The sequence below is a fragment of the Dysidea avara genome, chromosome 10 (genome assembly GCF_963678975.1).
Source record: "Dysidea avara chromosome 10, odDysAvar1.4, whole genome shotgun sequence".
NCBI lineage: Eukaryota > Metazoa > Porifera > Demospongiae > Dictyoceratida > Dysideidae > Dysidea > Dysidea avara.
The window spans coordinates 9,377,980-9,398,901 of NC_089281.1; the positions used below are offsets into that span (position 1 = coordinate 9,377,980).

The following is a 20,922-nucleotide window of genomic DNA, read 5'->3' on the forward strand; positions in this document are numbered from 1 at the left end:
ATACATATACACAAAAGACTATGATTGCATGCCAATACCTGTTTGAGAAGTACTACCATCAAAGTTTAGATCAGCTTTAGCTTCTTGACGTAATTCATCAAGTGCTTGAAGAAACTTTTGATGCTGATGAAAGTTTTTAATATGCAATGCTAACAGCATAACAGCTTTAATGTCCATCTCAGCTAGTGAATGTAAGTCTGTGTAGCCTTTATCACCTAATATGTGTTGGAAATCGTATAATCCTTTTTTGTCTAGCCAAATCAACAGTTTCAACTTGGGTAGTGCTAGCTCCAGTTTATCTCTTTGTGCATGTGACAAATAGTCCATATTTTGGGGATCACTTCCCTTTTCAACTAGTGAATGTAGTGAAAAGATACCTAGAGATTATATAGATTACAATTATTGTCTGAGCATCAAAGCACTAAAAGGCATAACAGTGCTTCCCTGTACGTACGTACATACATACATACATACATACATACATACACTATATATGACGTGTACACAAAATTAACACAAAACAAAATAGAAAATATGTGATATAACAGGTTATCTAATAAGTCTAAACATCAAAAGAAATAAGTGTAATCTAAAGTAAGTAGCAACTTTCGTTAGACCCAGTATACAATATCAAGAGTTCATAATATATATATATATATATATATAAATTATATATATATATACTGAGGAGAGTGTCCTACTCTCATATACCCCTGTAGAAGGGCGTATCGTGAAGTTATGATGTAATGACAAGATGTTGTGGTTTGTGACATACGGGCAGCTGTAAAAGTGCAAGAATCGTTAGCACCATTTCACACTCCTGACGCTCAGGATAGCCGTATTCGCGAATGTCTTAGCAAGAAATGCCTACAAAGTGGTCTTAACCCACAAAGGAACGATTGTAGTGCGGTGAGAAACTCTTAGAGATGGAGTTAATGTGGTTGCTAGCGACGTTGTTAGGCATGCGTTCAATCGATACCATGTTCAACTAATGACATCACAAATTATACACAGAAAAACGGGTGAACTAAGATGTGCTACATCATAACTTCACGATACGCCCTTCTACAGGGGTATATGAGAGTATGACACTCTCCTCAGTATATATAATATGAACTCTTGACAATACGGAATGGTGGGTTCACAAACATGTGAACACCGATAATGAAGGTTAACACAATTAACCGGAGTTAATGGAGGAGGCCAATTGCAGCGGCCACCACTCATCTACGTATCACTGCCAAGCGCAGGCGCAATCGCACTTTGCTGACTCAGAATAAGTGGTAGCAGCTTAAAGGAACTTCTCTTATCGGAGTCTATTGTAAGTCGTAATGGCGGACAAAGGTGATGTTGCATTTTCAGCAGAACAGGAGGAGTGGATAAAGGAGCTCGTGACAAGTCTTCAAAAGCAAAATCGCAACCCACCACTTCTATACCTGCGTGAGCTCATCGTCAGCCATCGAGTCGTCATCATCCAACACCCCTTCCACCACAGCGGGAAATCTTAGTGAGTTACCTGATATTATGGAACAACCAGGCGGCCAAGTCACGTTGCTCATTTCGGCGGATCTACTAGCACATTCTGCAGTCGCACTTTGCTGACTCAGAATAAGTGGTAGCAGCTTAAAGGAACTTCTCTTAGCGTTTTGGAGTCTATGGTGGACAAAGGCGACGTTGTATTTTTGGCGGAACAGGAGGAGTGGATAAAGGAGCTCGTGATAAGTCTTCAAAAGCAAAGCGAGGAATTTCAACCCACCACTTCTACCTGCGTGAGCTCATCGTTAGCCATCGAGTCGTCATCATCCAACACCCCTTCCACCACAGTGGGAAATCTTAGCGAGTTACCTGTTATTATGGAACAACCAGGCGGCCAGGTCACGTTGTTCATTTCGGCGGATCTGCTAGTGCATTCCGCCACGTCGAGTTCCCCCCCCCCCCCCCCACTTTTGCAAAGGTTCCCTAAGGCTGGAAATAAGAATAAAATTGTCAAAAGGAACAATGTCCACCTCATCTATGACGCTTCGCCGCCTGTGTGTTCTATCCACCGCATACACCTTCACACACGTTAATATGTCAGCATAGCTACACTCTTCATGGGTCAGCTACGGTATTGTTCTGCATGCAGATTAGTCTGTGCCCTTAGAATGACACAGTGTGCCCCCTAAAAGGTGCTGTTTCTTCACATGAGGATCCAAATAGACACCCCTGTAGGTGAAGCCATGTGTTAAATCACTTCAATAGTGAAGACCAATTGCCTACTGAAGTCCAGGCAATCTAATTATAGACACCTTAGTCAAGGAGAACTCTGGAAATATCAGACTATGTAATCAATCCCATTCTAATAGAAGCACAACATAATGGCAAGTAAACCTACATTAAGCCCAATATTTTTATCTGGTATTAGCAAATATTTGTTGAGCACACCCCACACACTCATAGAACTCTATCAACAACTGCACCTTAGCCATAAGCCAGAGTACCAAAAGCCCTACGCAATACATGCTTACTGAATGACCAAAAAATAGGATAACAATAAAAGAAACTAAGGTGCCCCCCTTCCACAATCTGCAAGCGGGGCGAAGCAAGCATCATCAGAGATTGTTCATTTAATCACTTGCTAAAGTTTAAGCTTAAGCGTCTACGCAATCTACTCTCCTGGAATAACTGTGATGCCAAGCAAGGACATAGAGTCAAGCTAGCATTCTACGCAACCTACACTCAAGAGTAACAGTGAGGTAAAGCAAGTGTCATCTATGCTGCCCCCTCCCACAATCTGCAAGTGGGGCAAAGCAAGCGTCATCAGAGATAAGTCATTCAATCATTTGCTAAAGTTTAAGCTTAAGCTTCTACACAATCTACGCTCCTGGAATAACCGCAACGTCAAGCAAGGACATAGTGTCAAGCTAGCAATCTACGCAACCTACACTCAGAGTAACAGTGAGGTCAAGCAAGTGTCATCTATATAAAATAAAAAGGAATTCAAGCTAAACTTATACGCAATGTACAGCTGTGATGACAAGCAAAGGCAAGTATATATAGAAATATAAAAGGAAGAGCTCAAGCTGGGTTCTACGCTCCCTATGCTCAGCATGACCACAAAGTCAAGCAACATATCAACAGAAGCCAGCTGAATAACCACTAACTAAAAAGTCAAGCTAACAATCTATATGATTTATATCATGAATAATGGTGAGGTCTAATAAAAGAAAACCAAAAAATAATAAATAAATTTAAATCCCAGTGCGTGGGAGTATCAAAGCGCTGCACTGGGTTATAACTACCATACAGCTAGACAGAGCGGCACTGCTACTGTACGATATATTAGTTATCACCCAGTGATAACTAACTAATCACCCTGTTGCGGAGCCACTCAGTCTCATTCGTGACATCATAATAACCGTGAATGGTATTTTTTACCAATGGAACAAAGAGCCAAATAAGGAAATATTGATACAAAACACACCAATACAGCACTAAAACCAGCTAAATCTTACAAGAAAACTGTTAATCCTTTACACAGTAACACTACAAGTTACCAATACGATAGTTGAACAAATGTCAAGAACAGTCTGCTCCAGCAATCGCTCCCAATGGTCACTGTGGTGAAGAACTAACTTCCTCTAGCTTTATTGTTCTATCTCGGACTACGGTAGCCACTTGTTGGTCTTTTTTTTTCTCTTGCACACCACGCGACACCACCATACCAACTTCTGACGAAGGTGAATTGTACCTGGAACCACTGCTTCGTAACACCACCCTTCACTACAGTTTGTAGGCAGTATGCAAGGTCTCTCTTGTAGCTATGAAGTAGAATCTCCACACAATTCGGACGAAACCTTGAACACAGTGACAGGAACTCAAACTGGAACTTAATTTACTATCCGTAAACTTCTACGCACTCCCGTGCACTGGGATATAAAATAGTTATATCCCATATACTCGGATGATATCATTGTTATTACACTCGTCCTCGGCTCCGCCTCGTGTAATAACAATGATATCACCCTCGTAACGGGATATAATTATAACAAATAAACTAAAACTTATAAGCTATTGGTCATACTCAATCCATACCTCAGGTATCCACAAGGTTTTTAAAAAATAAATAAATCACTACAAGATAATTCCCCCTACACCCTTAACCTCACAAAGTTAAACAGGAGTTTACTTACAGACATAAAAATAAACAAATAAATAAATAATTAAGGCTACGATCTGTTCCCCTCTCAGTAGCCCTAATCCAAGCAGACATGCAAATAAAATTGCTCGAACTGCTACCACCAACCTCTATTGCATACTACATTATATATTCATTACAGAATGGGGAACAACTGTCACACCCACCTTATTGCAGTCAATCCCAACTTTTGGGCAAATTGCTTCCTCCACATCACACTCATCCTATTCAGTCCCTCGTCTATCACTACTCAACAATCAACCAACATTCCCAGATACAAGTGTAACCCTTCCCCCATATCTACAAGACATCCCAGCCAAGATTGTTAAAAAGATCCAGAACCTGGAATACATAGACATGGCAGAGCTGATCCAGGGTAGTTGGGAGCCAGAAGAACCCGAAGCCCACTGCTATGGAAGTCATCAACCTAAAGGTTCATGACACCGACCAGTTAACAATATACTAGTATGGCTAGACTGCTATGCCTCACTGGTATCTGTGTTATGCTCCGCTCATCCACATAAGATGAACCATTTCCTGGCTTATCAAAAGACCATCATCAATGCCCATCAATCCTTCGTCGGAGATGCCTGGGTCCAGTACGACACCTGCTTTAGAAGGAAGGCAGCTAATGCCAAATCATTGAATTGGGGCAGAAAGGATGGAGATCTGTACAACAAGATATTTACTGGAAGATCCAGGGCTATTACACGCTGCAGCATCTGTCTAAGTGAGACACACCTTGCTCCGCAATGCCCAGCATCGCTCAGGCAACCAGAACCTTACTTAACTGCAGCTCGACTTCCCCCACAACTACCCAAAGATGATCTGCTACCCTGATCTGTATACTGTACAATGACCATAAGGGGAAAAGGTGCACCTACGACCCTTGCAAATTCAGACATAATTGCTCAGGATGCTATGCCAGCACTCCTACTCTGAATGTCCCAATAACCATAAATGCCCTAAACACTTTCACAAGTTACGGACACAGCAAGAAGAGGACCAAGAGAGAAAGGGGATACTGAACCAGTGACCGCAGTCACTGGGCGTCATTACTATAACTGGCAATTCTAGGCTTTATTAACACATGTCATTTTTTTTTTGTTTTCAATGATCACATGTTATAATTAACAGCAGTTAACGAGACTTAAACACTGTACTCCGGAACACACATTTACTCTTGTCAGAAGCTCAAATTATATCCAATTCTTATTATGTGAACTAAAAACAAAGTAGGTACACAGCTAATTCCCTTTAAAACAAATAAAAAATGATGCAGAGTGCATTGCTTAGTGCTAACAATAATTCCGTCCTTAAAGGATGTGATCACCCACCTACCCGGTGCGGTTTAACAACAGTAGATAAGTATAACTATTACATGTATAACTATATTGATATAGTGAATATCTGTAAATGCTAGGTGAGAATTACAGCTCCATCATATCCCCCACCCAGGTGCAGACAGCACATACAAGTACACAAGTGACCTGCTAAACCTACAGCACGCCTCAGAGCCGACGGAACCAAGTACCAGCGTCGACCCTCGTCTGGCAAGTATAAGAACTCCCCTGAACATCAAGTCATGGAGCAACCACCTTTCTACAAAGACTTCTTCAAGAACATCCTTCAAGGGATTCAATACGGCTTCCACATTGGAGCCTTTTCCATCAAGCTCACCGATCCCCTTAAAGCAGCAAAAAGCAACGTGCACTCAACGCAAAAACATCCAGAAGTAATCGACGAGTACGTGCAGAAAGAACTTCGCCAGGGTAATTTCCTGGGACCCTTTGCTCTACACACAGCCCCAGTGGTTCATATTAATCGCTTAGGCGTCATCCCAAAGAAGCACCAGCCAGATAAATGGCGTCTAATCGCAGACTTATCATTCCCAGAAGGAGCCTCTGTCAACAGCACAATTGACACAAAGCTGTGCTCACTGAAGTATATAACTTTAGAAGAGGTTGCTAGGCAAGCGGTAGCACTGTGCCGTAGCTCTCTTGCCAAACTAGACATTAAGTCAGCATACCGCCTGGTACCAGTAGCCCTATGCGACCGCCACTTCTTAAGAATTAAAAGGAGGAGGGAAAACATCTACGTGGACGGAATGCTTTCGTTTGGCTTAAGATCAGCCCCAGCGGATGCACTAAAGTGGTGCATAGCAAAGCAAGGAGTTGAATTCATGTACCATTAGGCCACTCCAAATGAGAGTGCAGTTTCCTGTCCTCCGCCCGCATCACGTCTGGGCACCCACATTGCATGTCATTATTGTTCCAAAGCCACTTTCTGTGCTGCCTTCTGGAAACTTCTTATGGAGCCTTTTATTTTGCATTGCTAAAAAGCACAATGAAACACGGTTTTGGTGGATGCTAGCTTGCAAAGAAGCCATTTTTGTGACCTTGAAATCCTCTCAAGATCGAGATACTGTAATAGAGCAGTCACATCTTTAATAATGAATAATGATAATAAGCCTCCCGCCCGCACCAAATAACGAAAACATCAGGACGGGAAACTACAGTCTTATTTGGAGTGGCCTTACCTTGACGACTTCGTAGTGCTAGGCCTCCCGGATTCAGAACAGTGCGCGCAAAACCTCCATATCCTACAATCAGTATGCAGAGACCTGGGCATACCCCTGGCAATGGAGAAACAAGCCGGACCCAGCTCCACCATAGAATTCCTTGGCATAACTATAGACACTGTCCGCCAAGAGCTTCGCCTGCCAGACAACAAACTGGAAAGGCTGAAGGCCCTGCTATCCACCTGGACACCCAGCAAGGGCGACTCTTGTACAAGGAAAGAACTTGAATCACTTCTAGGAGCATTATCGCACGCATGTACAGTCATTCCACAAGGTAGATCATTCCTTCGCAACATTATAACCCTCGTTCATGGCACCAAGAAACCTTACCATCACAGACGTCTCAATAAGGAGACCTGGAATGGTGGCGACTGTTTGTGCCACACTGGAATGGAACAGGGATAATTCCAAAAAGTAGTTCAAAGAGAATAGCTCTGACGTCAGATGCATCTGGATCCTTGGGCTGCGGCACCTGATCAGGCTCAAGCCGGTTCCAACTCCCATGGGACACGAACTCAATTAACCTACAAATTGCTATTAAAGAGCTGGCCCCAATTCTGGTTGCAGCAATGATCTGGGGGCATAAATGGAAAAGGAGCACAGTAACAGCACACTGTGATAACAAAGCTGTGGTGTGCATTTTGAACAGCAGATATAGCAGGGACGATTACCTGATGCACATGCTAAGAATTCTTTTCTTCACTGAAGCACACTTTTCGAGCTCTCTGCATCACATATCCCAGGAATATCAAACACCTCGGCTGACTATTTATCTAGGAATCAACTTAGAGAATTTCACACTAACTTACCGCATGCAGACACACACCCATCATATGTTCCCCCTTCTCTTTTACAGTGGCTACTGGACCCTCAACTAGACTGGACATCACATCGCTGGACCAAGAAGTTCAATTCCTTTGTGAGCAGGGAATATCAGCTTCGACATGAAAGACCTACCAGTCAGCCCTGCGACAATTTTGCACATTATATAACACCATTCCCAGTTTTGGAGTCACTACTATGCTATTTTACAACACATCTATCTCGTGACAAATTGGCGCCTCAGACTATTAAGGTATACCTATCGGCTATAAGGCACATGCAAATAACAATGGGTCTACCAGAACCATGCAAATTTTTTTCAATGCCACACCTCCTCCTGGTCCAGGCAGGCATTCAGAGAGTACACGCAAACAGCTCAGACAAGGTGAAGATTCACCTGCCCATTACCCCATCCATACTACACAGAATTAAAGAACACTAGACTCCATACAATAAGGACAACGACATTGTAATGCTCTGGGCAGCAGCCACAGTATGTTTTTTCGGCTTCTTCAGAGTTGGAGAAATCTCATTGACCACAACGACTTCCTTCGACATTACTCAACATCTTGCATGGGGGGAAGTGGCAATAGACTGCTCGGAGGATCCACAAACGCTTAAAGTACATCTCAAGAAATCAAAGATAGACCAATTGGGAAAAGGAGTGGACGTTTAAATTGGGAAAACCGGATGGTCCTTATGCCCCCATAACCGCCTGCTTACAGTACATGGCCACACGAGGAACAAAACCTGGCCCATTTTTCCTTTTCAAGAACGGGAAACCTCTCACTAAGTCAGCATTCACCGCCAGAATTAGACAGGCTCTCCCATCTCTAGGCCTTCCACAGGACAGCTTTGCCGGACACAGCTTTCAAATTGGAGCAGCGACTTCCGCCGTTCAAGCATGCATAGAAAATTCCGTTATCAGGAAAAATGGGCAGATGGAGTAGCTCTGTCTTCCTGGTGTACATAAGGACCCCAAGAGAACATCTGGCTGCAATCTCCAGCACACTAGCAACCTCCCCCTCCTCAGTCACAACATAACAAGATAAAAACCAACAATAGTAGCTAATAACTAGCTTTTCAAATGTAAAAATATTGATATGTAAAAAAAAGAAATAGTAATATTAACAGTAATAGCTAAATGATAGACAAAAAAAAGGGGGGGGGGGGGGACACATGGGGGATAGAGCAAGGTACTTGTACGCTCACATGCACCCCACCACCAACCAAAATGCAGGAAGCGATACCAAGAATGAAGTTAAGAGTGTCCATTGGTTTGGGGGTATAGGAACAGAGTTCTTTTGGACCGAGGAGTCCACTCAGGTGTACTCCAAATTACCCCCAAACACGCAGTGGATAGCTAGTTAGATAGATAAATAGAATGACATACAAGGGGGAGTACAATGCTATCATGGAGGTGTTGATAGCTCAGTGATTTTCGCGGGTGATAATGCAGGTGATAATTACTGCCAGATTAATGCAGATTGGTAACTATGTACACACTCATAAGTATTCCGCGCACGCCGCTGTCCTAGAGCTTCCTCCAAACAGATCTATACATATGAACGGAGAAATATCAAGGCATATAACCAGCGACAGACATTACAGAATTTATAGTGGGGCTAGTAGTGGCCGGGACTATATGGATGTTGCCTAGTAAGTTGTGCAAAATATCATAGAAAAAGAAAACACAGAGATGTTTTGACAAACTGCCAGTGCAAACATTTATCAGACCATTTACTGAAACAGAATTCCATCAGCTGCTGACCAACAGGCAGCACATTGATTGACCAATTCCCACCTTTATCAGCATGGGGATTCCAATGTTTGTCCCGTATACTATACTGAGTGCCTGAACTTTATGCGTTGTTTGCTTTGGGATTGTTCCTCTGTGGCATCCCTATTGTTGTAACAGCCAGCAGACTTTGAAGTCAAATACTGTACATTACATACACAAGGCATAAGGTAAGTAAGGGGGCTGCACATTCCGGACACTTCATTTATAATCCGCTACTGAAGAATCGATTGGAAACCAATCAGGTTATGGTTGAGTACTCAAGTACAGTACCCTACTTGTGTGCTGCTATAAAATACTTGTTTTGATAGCTTTAAGGATTGCTGAGAACCATCATGATTTGCTTTTGCACGTAAAATATTTTTGTGTGAAAAAACTATCTATAAGCAAGACTGAGGAAATCGTTTGTAATTCTAATTGAGCATAGGCAGCACAAATCATCATTCACACTATACAGTGAATGGATACGATTTAGAGATAGTCAGATAGTACAAATGGAATCCAACCTGCATCGTGTTAACTTGTGTACAATTAACACAAACACCACCCTAGAGCAGCCTGCAGCAAGGATCTGCTGGGCCACATTGCCAATTCTGCAAGGGCTGATACAGATTTCCAGGCAGTAGATCAAATGCCACATCTTTTAAAGCATCGCAAGATCTGAATAAAGCTTGGAACAGCATACATGTATAAGAAACAAAGTAACCAGTCAATCAGAACGCTATCAGTGCACGACACTCAATGGAATGCAGTATTTCGACCATAACAATGCCAGGTACAACTACTGGTGTCCGGAAACCCCATCCACATAAATTTTTGAACTTACAAACAAAGACTGCTCTTTCTCCTAGCTAGCACCCACACTCAACAATTTATATCACCAATAGCCTATGTCCACAGGCTACAATTTGGCACCAAGCATGCTAAAATCTGTTTTCTCTTGAGGAGAAATGAGGATCATTCCATGTTAAATCACCGAGAAATCATAGGGTCACCTCTCAGATTTCGACAAAACTTGGTGTGTTTGTAGTACCTATGGTGCTCATCACCCATACCAATTTTTAGCCTCATACACCACATAGTTTCTGATTTATGACCACAGATATTTAGAATATTTCACGAAAAATTGGTCCGTCTTACATTACAAAATCAATTGTAGCTCACCACTGTGTAAATATTTTAAAATAAAATTTTCAGCGATTATAGACTGTTAATTGATCTTTCAAGTAATCCATTAACTATGGGATATCAATTTAATTAAGGTTCAAAAAGGCTCCATTAAAAACTTTAATCCTTAATATTTCAAAAAGTGCTGCTTCAAATTCTTTGATTTTTTTAGTAAATAATAATTAGGTTATGGTCTGTTGTTGGTAGAATTTTTGTGGTGGGGCCACAATGGGTTCAAGAGATATAATTAAATATGTTGTGGTATGTAGTGGAATTTTGTAGTCTATTATTGCTATATGGGAGTGTACACCTCTAATAACCACTGCTGATAAGGTCATGCCAACTTTGTCTTACACAATGAAGGTATCCAAGTACAGTGCAACCTGTATTAGTGACCACTTGTATTGAAAGACAAACTTTGTACTGCAATTTATTTAGCTGTATAGTTTTCAAATACAGCCAGCTTATATAACTTGCAAAGGCAGTACAATGACCAGCTATTGACACCACGTCAGTTGTTCGATTGAGCATGTAGCAACATACCTGCTACTTACTTTGGTATTGTAACAATGAAGATTACTCGAGACAACAGGGACGATGCTTTCAACTCTCACGTACAATCCATGGTACCAGAAAACTGCACTCTTTTGTGCCAATCTCAGATAGCAGAGTGGAAACAAAAATTTTACTCATAATCTGATGTTTTCAGGAAAGAGCAAGTTGCTCTAGCAAAGAATGAAGCTTCACCAGAATCGCTTGCTGGATTTGTCACTTGTTTACATGAAGAGAATTGGTGGTTAGCTTGTGTGCTTGAAGTTTGCAGTGACACTAAGGAAGTGAAACTGACATTTCTGCATCCACATGGTCCATCGAACACATTCAAGTACCCAGAGCCCCAGAATATCCACACTATACCAATGGATGACATTATAACTCTCGTAGACCCAAGGACAAGAAGTGGTTGTGTGTACTCTGACAAAAATATATTTTGCTACCAAACAGCATCGCACTGTATCACCACAGTAACAAACTTGTATTGCATGCCTTTGTCACAGCCTGTTTATATATGCATACATTTATATTAACTTGCAGTTGAATCAAAGAGTCTTACGTATGTGTCTGCAAACCTAAATCAGCAGAATGGGCTTCAAGGTGTGCAATACTGCATGGGTTATCTACTATAATACCGCAAACACCGCTAGCTATCTATCTCATAATCCCATAGAGACCCCAAGCTGAAACTTTTGCAACTAATAGGTGAATGTCTGACAAGCATCCACAAAAATTCTAATCAGCACTTTTTGGTAGAGTAAAGGTCAATTATCAACTTCATCAAATTAAGCTGTTAAATATACCAAATGAAAGCTTTTTCTTTGAGCTTTAAAGTGGTGCAATTCATTTTCTAAACACCCAAGGTATGATGCTATGAATGATCATAAGTACAGCAAAAATAGAATACTAAATAAGCCTTTCTGGGAAGCCATACAAGCAATGGGTGAAGAGACAAATCTGACCACTGGGATACCCACACACCAATTTCGTCCAATTCTGAGGGGCCATGTGCAAAACTGATATGGAATTACCCATTCAGTAAATCCAACTATATAAATTGCAGCACAAAGCTAGGTGGTCTTTCAATACAGGTGGTCACTAACAGAGATTGCACTGTACTTGTACACCTTCATTGTGTAAGACAAAGTTGGCATGGCCTTATCAGCAGTGGTTATTAGAGGTGTACACTCCCATATTGCAACAATAGACTACAAAATTCCACTACATACCACAACATATTTAATTATATCTCTTGAACCCATTGTGGCCCCACCACAAAAATTCTACCAACAAGATCATAACCTAATTATTATTTACTAAAAAATTCAAAGAATTTGAAGCAGCACTTTTTGAAATATTAAGGATTAAAGTTTTTAATGGAGCTTTTTTGTACCTTTATTACATTGATATCCCATAGTTAATGGATTCAATTAACAGTCTTCAATTGTTGAAAATTTTATTTTAAAATATTAACACAGTGGTGAGCTACAGTTAATTTTGTAATGCAAGACAGACCAATTTTTCATGAAATATTCTAAATATTTGTGGTCATAAATCAGAAACTATGTGGTGTATGAGGGTAAAAATTGGTATGGGTGATGAGCACCATAGGTAACACAAACACACCAAGTTTCGTTGAAATCCGAGAGGTGACCCTACAATTTCTCGGTGATTTGACATGGAGTGACCCATGAGCAAATTTCTAATTCATGTGCAAATTTTGTCTGGAAACACCCACCCTTACCTTTAGCATTTAAATACAATATATATTGAAAATACTTGTCAGGGCAGTGTTTGATTACAAATGAAAACACTTTCCAATGTAAATACCTAGTTGTTACGTATTGCATATTTGACAAGCAATAACTATCCATACAAATTTAATGCTTTATTAATGCTAACTAATGAGGCATAAATAACAGGGAGGTAAAGCATGAACTTAGGGACACTACTTTGAACAAATTGTGCAAAATGATCACAAGTCACTAGATTTAAAGTTCCATTACAAATACTCAAATTTATACTAGAGATGGACCGATACCACTTTTTACCGATATTTCCGATACGAGTATTTGTACTGAAATTATTTGCCGATACCGATGCCGATACCGATACTATACATTGAAGCCTAGACAAGTTTATTATAGAAATTTCATTGTTGTGATACATAGCTAGCTATTAAAATATCACAGTAATTGATTGATCTCAGTTCAATCAAGTTTTAAAATATTCATTGTATAACAGCTAAACATGATAAACATCATTGTGGATTACTAATTTCTTGATTTGAGGTAGTTTTCTTGTAAGCTTATTGATAAGGCAATCAATTGCGTGGGCGGCCGATAATTGTACAATGTTTGTTACAGCTTTTCAACCAAACTTTTTGATGAAAAAGCAAGCCAATTAGTCATAAACTTATTTCTTGGGGAACAACTGCACTACCATTTAATTACAAAGGATTCACGTGCTCTAATATATTAGAATACACACGGAGCAATTGCAGCAATACTTGGAAAAGAGTAACAGAGGCTTCATTTTGCTACTTTGTTAAGTTACTGATTAGTTCAACTAAGTTATTAGCTACTGGAAACTTAGCTAGAGATGGTTTAATAAAGTGGTGAGTGTCTATTGTGGTATCTGTACCTTGTATTACCGATACCGATCCGATACCGATACCACTGGTATCGGCATCGATACCGATACTGGTATCGGTATCGGTATCGGTCCACCTTTAATTTATACATGAACACAAAGTATTTGACGACCCCAAGCAGTGCCTTGGCATATATTACTGTAGTGATGTGACAGTGATGAGAATTGATATGAACTCAGGCAAACTATTAAGGTAGGTTTGTTTAATATGATGGTGTATAGTATTTTTACAAAGTTTCACATTCCACAGAAAAATTCTGTATAAATTATCTTACAACTTTTCATGATCCTTTCAGTAGTTTATAAATGGTAAGATCATCAGTGAACAGCTTTACATTGGAATATTGCACCACAGAAGTAGCTACCACCAGATATGTACCTAGTCTCGCCCCCAGACCACAAGGGTCTGGTGACACGCAATAGAAACGCTAGGCAGTATAAAACAAAGCCTTACAATTTCCATATGACATTACGACATATGACATAATCTGAGGCATGGATTCAAATTGTCAGCGATGATGGAGCACTGCTAAAGAACGGTAAAAAAGCATCGATGTAGACCGTGAATGGGACACAGCGATAAAGAACAAAGTGAGTTCTAGTTACGTGAAAGTATAGGAACATCTGATGTCAGAGGCATACTCTAATCTGATTGGCGACCGATGAATTCCTTGGTCGTATACGTCACTGCCAAGAGTTTGCATTACGAGTCACCAGACCCTTGTAGCCTGGGGGCGAGACTAATATGTACCATAGTAGTGGAAATAACAACTGAACCTTGTGGCACACCAAGTAGCCAACTTGGTAGAAATAACCTTAATTTAAGTGTATATACGTAAACTCACCATTTTCTTTCAAATCAACCATAGCATCTTTCAGACCATTATTGTATAACCATTCTTCCCAACTAGGTAGAACATCTTGTGTGGGGCCCTGTAGCCACAGCCATCCTGCGAATAGCACTGATAGTGTAAAAAATACAAAAACGATTTCTCCTTTAGCCATGGTAGTACTCCAGCTACTGCACAGGAGAAGTTGAGGGCGGGATTACAGTGGATTACAATATGATTCCAACTAAAGCGCACTACAAGTAGATCTATTCTAATTTTTTAGTTCGTTCTACACCATGTCTGACGATGAGCGCCCTACTCAAGCGACTGGTTCAAATGACGTAAGTTTCTAACGTGTTTTTATCAGTGAGTGTACACGACTGTCTTTTGAAATTAATCAGAAGTGTATACAGTACACCAGGCAGCTGTTGCAATGGTTGTTGGTAACTTTTTTTATTTCCCAGGCTAGATGTTGGTAACTTAGTTTGTTGATGTGTTAAACTGTTACTTTGACTGAAGGCAATGTTTACATGTATGCAATAGGAGTTGTGTATTGCATATATACATTTGGGAATTTGCATGCTGTCATTATAGGCCCTCTTGTATTTTGTGTATTTATACTGTCTAAAATCGTATATAGTATCATCATAATATAGCATAAAATAGGAATTTGCAACAGTGGTTTTATGAACAGGCAATCCATGTTACGGTCCAGATGTTGAGTAGCCTTATCTCACTAATTCTATTTCGGTTCTTTGTGAATTTACCTTGACAGTTTCCTCTTCACTATTATTACATCACGGTGGTACAGAACCAGTTTGTTTCAAACTTCATCATTATGGTTGCCCAGGCGTGCCACTAACAATTTTTGTAGCACTATTATTAAGGACCCTGACATATGGTACGAGAATTTTAAGTCCACAATGGTTGAAGATTTGTATGTAGGACTTTTTGTGAACTGAGGCTGATTTCTGTCAATTACTGAATCCATAACCAAGACAAGTCAAGCCTGTAACAAGGATTGTCCGTAGTGATGTCACCTTGCTACTCTCTTTTTACTATATCATCTTTGTCATTTCCAAGGAAGTGCACTTCACAAAAAAGTTTGGACCAAATTTATATCATGAAGCGAGACTCCATATACAATGTTGATATGAGAGTGGAAGTGTCGAGTTACTAATAACAGCCACTTTTGATAACTAAACAGTAACTGAGTGCAATGAGTATTGTTGTTAGTTTACGGAGAATGCATTACATCACTTCCTCTCTTGAACAATTCTCTACCCAAACTTTGGCTGTTGTAGCAGACTGGAGACTTCACAATCCTTGTCCTAGTTTTCCTAGGTACCATCAGCTCCATCTCACCATGATTCACATTAGTAATCTGGTTTCCAATCAGTTATAGAGCACCGTGTTTAGTGGTCTGTTTGTTGACAATGTCTAATTATATATATCAAGTACTAGGTTACGAGTGATTGTTACAAGTACAATTTGTCACACTTACAGGGTGAACTACTTACAGAAATTTGGTGTGCAGATAGGTTGACCATTGTAGTGCAAACTTTTGTGATTTAGTATTAGCTGAGGAGATAGAAAACAAAAACTGAACAAGTGAACCAAGATACTCTAATAAAACAGTCACTGAAAGGTACACAAAAAGTCCAAAAAATTCTTGAGGGTTTGATCCAGGGTCCTTCACCCATAATACCAAACACTTTATGGCTTAGCCACTGCTAACTAAAACAGCATATAAATGAAACTTTTAATTTGCTACACCAGAATAGTAAAGTTTTATAATTTCGTGAAAATTCTGATTGTTCTATGTATATTGTATTAGAAGTCATCAGAAAAACATGTACTCTATTAGAGTACTGCAAAATTATTAACAATTACAGTACATACATAATGCAGTGGAACCTCAGTTATCCAAACCCCTTGGGGCCAGCGTAAGTCTGAAAAGTCCATATCTCTGAAACTGTGCATAAAAAACGTTCTCAGTAATATTAACTATCCTAATAAAACAGTCACTACTCTGATAGAGCAGTTATTTCTGTAGTTCAGTTAACCGAGAATCCGGATGGGGTCCAGATAACTGAGGTTCCACTGTAATCACGTGATTATAATGTCAATTTGCAACATGCAAATTAATTTGCGTGTAATACTGTATAATTGGCGTTGCATTACCCTTGGCTGCCACCCTTAATATCACATCCTTTTCATACTAGCTTTTTTTTTGGAAGGCCACGCCATTTTCATTGCTTAGCTTGGGATTAGATCTAGTTTGCTGTTGTATGACATCGTGTTTTATTCCGTATTGCAGAATTTAACCCTGGTCAGTATTGATGATGATCAAAATAACGATGATGGTACTGGTGCTGAAGGAGATGCCTCAGAAACAGGAGCATTTATCACACCAGGAAACGAGTGAGTGCAGGTTAAATAACATATCGTATTACATAGTTGAAAGAGCACTTGAGTAATGCTCTTTGTTTGGTAGTACTGGTTGACTTGAATGCATCTGTAAATTCACAGAATTGAATGCCTGCATGATTAATATGTGGTCCTATACTGCATGTATATATGTGCCATAGTTTTATTATTGTAGACCCTTTATAGCAATAATCGAGTGAGCAGACAACACACGAAAAGGAATATGATTTCACCCTTGCTTTTTGTAGCAGTGTGTGTGCATGCATGTAAATGTGTGTGATAAACTATTTTACTCTTAGCGAACCACAGTATTTCTTACCACCTAACCTACAACCAGCCATCCTATTACAAATTAATCTGGCAACTATTACTATAGTCCTTTCACCTGAGCCCTCATTTTTTGTTAATAACCCTTGTTACATGGGTCAGAGTAGCTCTGTGAAGCCTTTTAAATGTTGAAAGCTTTGATATGAGTAAGAACAAGTGAGTTATGAGGCTTTTGCATTATCCATACATATAGTATGACCATTTAGGGGTGCAAACATGTTTACAGCATGAAAACATCCAGTATAAAACCATTGGGAGTTAACACATGTTGGGCTCTAGTGTATGCAAACTGACAAGCAACTTTTATGGCTTCCTCAATACATTTTAAATAGGTTTTATTTATCAGGTTTGTTGAGCGTGATATGATTGGTAATTTAATGACACCATATCCAATATGAAATAGTACGAATCAAGCGAATATTGTACCAAGTTTGGTGCTTTTATGAAAAAGTGGGCGATTTTTGTGCTTAGCTGCTGTACTAACACACCTTTACTAATAGCTCAGGTTACAGTTCTTAAACTCAACCCTCCACACCATTAAACTCGACTTGATATATACCTACAAATAACAATGTGAACTGTGTACAGGTAACTCCATTTACAAGAGACAACATGTAAATTATTGGAATATTTACATGTCTTAACTCTTTTAAGTCATACATATATTGGGAGGACTGCTGTGGAACATTTCATTATGAATACATTAGGTAGAGAAGTAATCACACTATCTTATCAGTCTAATTGTGTAGCTATTATAGTCACTACACCCTGTATCTGTGTATGTAGTCTTTGGAATAATTGGATTGTTGCTACTATAGCTACTAATAATTTCAAGGTAAATAACCTCAACCTCTCTGCAAAGCTAGGACACTTCCTATAAAATACAAGCAAGCACAGTCCCCAAGTGTTGTCCATCTATTAATAGATTCCACTGTAATCAATTTTTAGAGTTAGTAAGACAGTTTTTTCAGTTCACCACCTGTTCAAGAGATGTCGTAAATTATTGAAGCATAGCATGTAATCTTGTGCCAATAATTGAGCACTGCCTGTACTTGGGAGTTTAGGCTGTAGATTTTCTTTGTCAAGGGACTTTGACAAACAAGTTTAATACTAATTCTATTGGCTAATCGCTTGACATATTTCAAAATAATACATCATGAGAGTAGATGGATTTAGGTTAAGCAGCGGAATAGCCACATTATGTAGACCTGTACATCTATTATAAACTGTAAATTTTGTTGTGCAGAGAAACTGAGGTAAGACCTCGCAGAAGGCACAGGAGGAGTGCAGAAGAAGATGACAGTACGTCTTGTGGTCTGGTCTGGCTATTCAAAGAGTGCTTGAAGCTTCTTCCATCATTTGAGGAAGATGATGACTCAGAAGAAATCTCTGAGGAAGAGAGGGCAGCCAATAATCGGGAAATGTTAAAATGGGGAGCACAGCAAATAGTGTCTCTAATCATACCCATTACACTTTGCATGACTGCTGTGGTGATAACAGAGTTGTCTGTTTTCATAGATGAACCCTCAGGAACAGGAACACTGTGAGACTATATGAGAATTATACATGCATCAATGACCAATTTAATTATGTGCTGTTTTTTTGTAGTTATACTCCATTTAATGAGAATAGTTCATCTGGAAGTGGACAAAAATTAGGATTTGCTTTGATTAATGTTCTCATCTTCTTGTGCATAATAATAGTGATGACTGTTGTATTGGTGGTGCTGTTCAAATATCGCTGCTATAAAGTATGTAGGTGGAGATATTTCTGACCGTTTGAAATGAAAACTTTGTGTTGTTGTATATGTACATGACATTCTTTTTTCCACCAGATTATTTATGGGTGGCTGTTGACTGCAACTGTTCTTCTCTTGTTTTTGTTCTGCTCATTTTACATTGGGTATGTGTAATGGGTACATTGTAATGACAATGTACCTCTGTATGAGTCAGTGTGCAAAAAACTAGTATATATTGTTGGAGTATGGGAGGACATTTTTGTTTATTGGTCTTTTTCCATATATAGTGATGTGATACTGATTCATAATGTGCCGTTTGATTGGATAACATTTATTGTTGGCATATGGAACTTTGGTGTGATGGGTTTGATAGTAATCCATTGGAAGGGACCACTACGGCTACAGCAAGCTTATCTCATTCTAACTAGTGCCATTGTGGTATGTATGTCAGTGAAATTGGTGTGTTACACAACTGGGTTGTTAACCTTGCATGCAAGGGGTTTATTTGTTTACAATACACCTGTATGTGCATGTGTGCATACTTAATGAACATATAGGCCACTAGTACCTTCGATCCAATTTTTTTGTACATTGTTTTTATAGGCTTCTCGGCTGCTGAAGTATATACCAGACTGGACAACATGGTTATTACTTGCGGCCATATCTATATACGGTAGAGTTTGTACTTTAACGTACAGGTATATGTTTTTCCATTGCAGACTTATTTGCTGTGTTGTGCCCAAAGGGACCACTGAGAATTTTAGTTGAGACAGCTCGTGAACGGAATGAACCCATTTTCCCTTCTTTGATTTATTCTTGTTAGTAAAAGAATGCATTGTACTACTGCATTACCCATTGACACCCATAGCCACAATGGTTTGGAGTATTGGGATGGCAGATAATGGCAAGAAGAGTCAGTCCCCTCCAAACAGATCAAATCAGGCTTCTAATAGGTGAGGAATATACTTAATGTAATGGATAAGTAAGAGTACTCTTATTGTTGTATTCGACCAGTCCTGAAAGTGAGTCTAGTATAGTACTTGATGAGGATCAGGTGACTAATGAAATCGCTGGTCAATTACGTCAAGAACAAGAGCTACAACCAGTATCCACCGCAGAAGAACAGCCAACACCTGCTGATCAAACAGAGCAAGAAGAACAGCAGCAGCAAGAAGAAGAAGAGGAAGAACGTAAGGCAATCTTATGATGTATTTACAGTAAATTTGTTCACTTGATAGCAAGAGGATACAAATTAGGACTTGGAGATTTCATCTTTTATAGTATGCTAGTAGGCAAGGCTGCCCATGATAGCGATGGAGATTGGGTCATAATCATTACTTGTTTTATCGCTATTTTGATAGTAAGCCAGAACTATAAATAAACAAATAAAAATATTTATCCTGTTCTTTTTTCTCAGGGTTTGGCAATGACTACGCTGCTGCTGGGAATTTTACGTCGAGCACTGCCAGCTCTACCCATCTCAATATTTTTTGGACTAGTGTTCTACTTTAGCACTCAGTATTTGCAGTCACCAATGGTACAGCTGCTAGTTGATAACCAAGTGTTTATATAAACTTTTGTCTTATATATAATATAATGCATATGTTATTAATATGTATAATTATACAGTGCAGTTATTCGGTATTGGTTGGAATGCCAGTGCATGGTCACTTCATATAGATAGCTTAGCTTCACCCTGAAGTGATAGCAAGGACATCAATCTTATTCAAGTTGAAACAAATCATCTCAGAGAATGTTGTTAGAGCTATGTACTACCTCTTGATTTATATCTATATTTTTTGCTTTCTGTACTCCATTATCCTTATGCCAACATTTGAATCACCATAA

The 20,922-nt window shown here is 39.5% G+C and overlaps 2 protein-coding genes across 2 annotated transcripts in view; one reads left to right on the forward strand and one right to left on the reverse strand.

Annotated features, from left to right (window-relative positions):
* LOC136236250 (apoptosis-resistant E3 ubiquitin protein ligase 1-like) overlaps positions 1–14,837 on the reverse strand; it is a 44,027-nt gene extending 29,190 nt beyond the window's left edge. Inside the window, exons 1-2 of the mRNA XM_066026376.1 lie at positions 14,595–14,837; positions 39–377 (exon numbers count right to left, since the gene is read on the reverse strand). Of these exons, the coding sequence (XP_065882448.1) occupies positions 39–377; positions 14,595–14,754 (499 nt within the window). The 5' untranslated portion in view covers positions 14,755–14,837. The remainder of the gene's footprint in view (positions 1–38; positions 378–14,594) is intronic.
* On the forward strand, positions 14,793–20,714 carry LOC136236252 (presenilin-1-like). Its single transcript, XM_066026379.1, has 12 exons — positions 14,793–14,920; positions 16,900–17,003; positions 18,583–18,879; positions 18,945–19,086; positions 19,171–19,238; positions 19,362–19,512; positions 19,678–19,747; positions 19,794–19,892; positions 19,943–20,027; positions 20,089–20,264; positions 20,313–20,434; positions 20,492–20,714. Exons 1-12 carry the CDS (start codon positions 14,876–14,878, stop codon positions 20,645–20,647), a joined length of 1,515 nt encoding a protein of 504 aa, XP_065882451.1. The 5' UTR covers positions 14,793–14,875; the 3' UTR covers positions 20,648–20,714.
* Positions 20,715–20,922: the final 208 nt, after the last annotated feature.